Here is a 3,562-nt window from a genome sequence, read left to right as displayed (position 1 = left end):
CACTACAAGAAAAAAGCTAAACAACAACGCTTTTTTGGCGTTGTCGTATGTACTTAAAAAGTGATGTTGTAGATGGTGTTGTAGAAAGTCATATCAAAGACAATGCTTTAAAAGCGTTGTGGTTGGTCAAAAAGACAACGCTTTTTAAGCATTGTCTTTTCGTTCTTAAAAAGCGTTGTTATAGATGCTGTTGTAAAAATGCACATATCAAAGACAACGCTTTAAAAGCGTTGTGGTTGGTCACAAAGACAACGCTTTTTAAGCGTTGTCTATTCGTTCTTAAAAAGCGTTGTTAAAGATGCTGTTGTAAAAATGCACATATCAAAGACAACGCTTTAAAAGCGTTGTGGTTGGTCTCAAAGACATTGTTTTTTAAGCGTTGTCTTTTATTACTTAAAAACGTTGTCTTTTTAAATTTATAAAAAATAGTGTTTTTCTTAATTAAATAGCAAAAATTATAAAAAATACTCAAAATTTACATATAATTGAATATCCACAACCACAATCATTTTTATAATAAGACTATTTAACAAATAAATAAAACTTTATATTATACAAACAAAATGTATACATATTGATCCACAAATTAAATTTGTATCATACAAGTTATCCTTAACTTCATGACAATAATTTTTCAAACACACAAGTTTTACAAAACCTCATCATTGACTAACCGCTGTTTTAAAATTCACTCGTGAAATCGCTAAACCTAGAACAAGATCCAATAGTAGACTAGTAGTGGCAGAAGGAAGAATGAAGTTAAAACTGTCAATTTGGTAATGGATCTTTTCCGTCCGCAATGTGCTATAAGCCAACCCATTTCACCCATGTGAACATACGTCCGATTCTGAAAGGCAAGCCGTAGTCTTTGGTAATGGCTGGTTCCCTTTTTGCTGCCTCTGGTTCAGACCAAACATATACTCCACGTTCTTGACGGCTCCCAGGAACAGTGTTGTCAAGAATAAATGCAACAATAAATGCAATCACCATGTGAAATGAAAACAAAGTATTCAGAACATAGTTCACCTGAAATTGTCACACATATCAGTAATCAGATCTATTCTAACTTCAAACTCCAGAAAGATCCTATGAACTAGATTATCTATCACTGATTTGTCAAAGGGAATATATTCAAGAGTATAATTATGTGGGCATCATACCCCACGTAACTTCTAAGTGCTAACTTGATATTTCAAGTCTAAACACTAATATAAGGTCACATGGGTAATAATCAGCACAAACATTGTAGGAGAAGAAGAAGACATACCCCTCGAGAACTTGTATGAATAGGTCCATGAGATGCAACAACATATGGTTGGAAGTAACTTGGAACGGATGAATTTGAAGATGGAATAAGTCCATATTGCTGGAAGTAGGCAGGTACTGATAATGAGAGAAACAATGAGAGGCCAATTATGATATTATTCCTGGAGCTTCCAGTCTCGCTGTATCGCAGGTTTGACAAGCCCAGAGCAGCAATCATGGCCCACATACAGCAAAGAAGACCAGCCACCATGACATCTGGGATAGAAGCTATAAATCCTCCTATTTTCCCTGATCAAAAATTGGGATGGCAACAATTGCTAGATAACAGGAAGAAAAAAAAAGTAACAAGAATTCTTTCTTTTGATGTATAGCGAGGAGAAATAGCATTGGTGCTTACCAACAAAAGATAACAGAATGAGAATGACAGCACCGAGCTCAATAGCTCTCCGACTACCCATTTTAGTTGTAGCAATAGTGTGATTTATAAGTCCAATTAATTTGATTGCAAGGTTGTAAACAGTCCTTGAGGGCTATTGATAGTGATTCCAGTACGTACTGGAAAATAATGGAACAAACCTATGAAACAGCTATCAAGGGATTCACTTCAACTTTCCTAAACCAAAGAAGAAACAGATGGATTACAAAAGAAAACAATTTGCACCATCAAACTGAAACTTATAATAAGCCTTAATAAATTAATGAAAAAAGAATTGTTTAGAAGTTCACTGAGAAACATATGAAAATACAACAAATGCAACTGCAAAAAAATAAAATAAAAAACTAGTATCCAATTAACTTTTTTTTATACTTTCAGATCAAAAGGTCAAATTTATATACTTTGGTTCATGTTCAAGCAAGAGGATAACAATCTCATCGACAGTTAGTATTTCCTTTTAATATAGAACACTAAAAAGAAGGAATATCAATGATGAAACAAACCTGAAAATGCGAGCTACTGAGGCAGCGAGCAATCTGCTTGAACAAGGTAATCATGCAGCGTTGGAACTCTGTCGTGAGCATCAAAGACCAAATATTACCAAATATTAAGATCACTGACAAACCAAATAATACCTTATTTTTAACAGCTATCTAGAGGATTTGGCTTTTTGACTTGAAGCTGGTTCAAAGAAGACAAATCAAATATACAAATACTAAGATGAAAGCATAATGAAGTAGTTAACTTTTTCTACTTTACCTGATTATAAGATCTACAGCTTCTTGCTCAGTATTTTGCTGCATGAGTAATTATTAGAAAAACAAACCCAATAGTGGAACAAAAGCTAGATAAAGAAACTAGATAATTTACACTGACAGAACTTTACAGAATAACATATAATACAGTGCTTTGTACTTGCATATTAATCCAGAAAACATCCTTTCACCTAAGTGACAATTTTTCCAAAACATCATCATTCACAAAACATCATCATTCACTAAAAATTTTCACAAGTTTTTAAACTTCAGTGACAACTTTTCTTTGGGGTCAACTGCTTAAGGTCGATCTGGTAACTATGCACTGCATCAAAAAAATTGGCATTAACTATGATTCCACAAAAAAAAAACACCATTCCATGAACTTAAATCTAAATAGAATTATGGCAACTATCATTCTATACCTATTCATAAATATGATCTTGTATGCACTCCGCCAACTCGGACAGAACCTCATCAATTTGTTCACGAGAGTACCCTATTTTTGTGAACTGTGAGCATACACAATTTATGTTAATGGAAAAAATAATCAACACTGATCACTTTGCAATTTTAAATAGTTTATGTCAAATAATTTGAGATAAGCTAAATAATGTTACTATTGATTGCAGCGAATCTCTCTCAATAGTCTCAACTTCTTCAATAATTTCTCTCATAAATCGCATCACAAAAAAACCACATTGTTTCGCATCCGGTTGTTGAGGAGCCTATATATAGTAATTAGAGTCAAATTGTTAATGAAAATTATACACATTACAATATATGTTAAACAAAAGTACACATACCTTAACTACTTCCCACTTAACATTTTTCCTACCTTTCCTTCCCTTGGTTGAATTAAACAATTTTAAGGCCCTTCATACGTTAAGAATATTTGTTAAATAAGATTTTTATTATAATAAATATTTACTAAAAGAAATCTGAACTCACATTTCCATTACGTATTTTGAATCATCATCGTGAATGCGGCAACTTAGGGAATCCAGCAGGTAAATAGCATCCTTGTAAGGTTCAATAACACTAAGATTCCAATGGAAACTAGGCAAATACATAGGATTAGATCATAAAATTGAATAAATTATCG

At 32.9% G+C, this 3,562-nt stretch overlaps 1 protein-coding gene across 1 annotated transcript; it reads right to left on the bottom strand.

The window, feature by feature from the left end:
* Window positions 1–663: 663 nt before the first annotated feature.
* On the bottom strand, window positions 664–1,741 carry LOC122010855 (nucleobase-ascorbate transporter 12-like). The gene is made up of 3 exons (XM_042567328.1): window positions 1,664–1,741; window positions 1,268–1,554; window positions 664–1,026 (listed from the first exon to the last, which is right to left on the bottom strand). The coding sequence occupies exons 1-3, from the start codon at window positions 1,722–1,724 to the stop codon at window positions 805–807; spliced, it is 570 nt and encodes a 189-aa protein (XP_042423262.1). The 5' UTR covers window positions 1,725–1,741; the 3' UTR covers window positions 664–804.
* Window positions 1,742–3,562: the final 1,821 nt, after the last annotated feature.

This window comes from Zingiber officinale, chromosome 1A (genome assembly GCF_018446385.1).
Source record: "Zingiber officinale cultivar Zhangliang chromosome 1A, Zo_v1.1, whole genome shotgun sequence".
NCBI classification, from domain to species: domain Eukaryota; kingdom Viridiplantae; phylum Streptophyta; class Magnoliopsida; order Zingiberales; family Zingiberaceae; genus Zingiber; species Zingiber officinale.
Note: the sequence above shows the minus strand (reverse complement) of the source record. Positions and strands in the feature narration are given on the sequence as shown.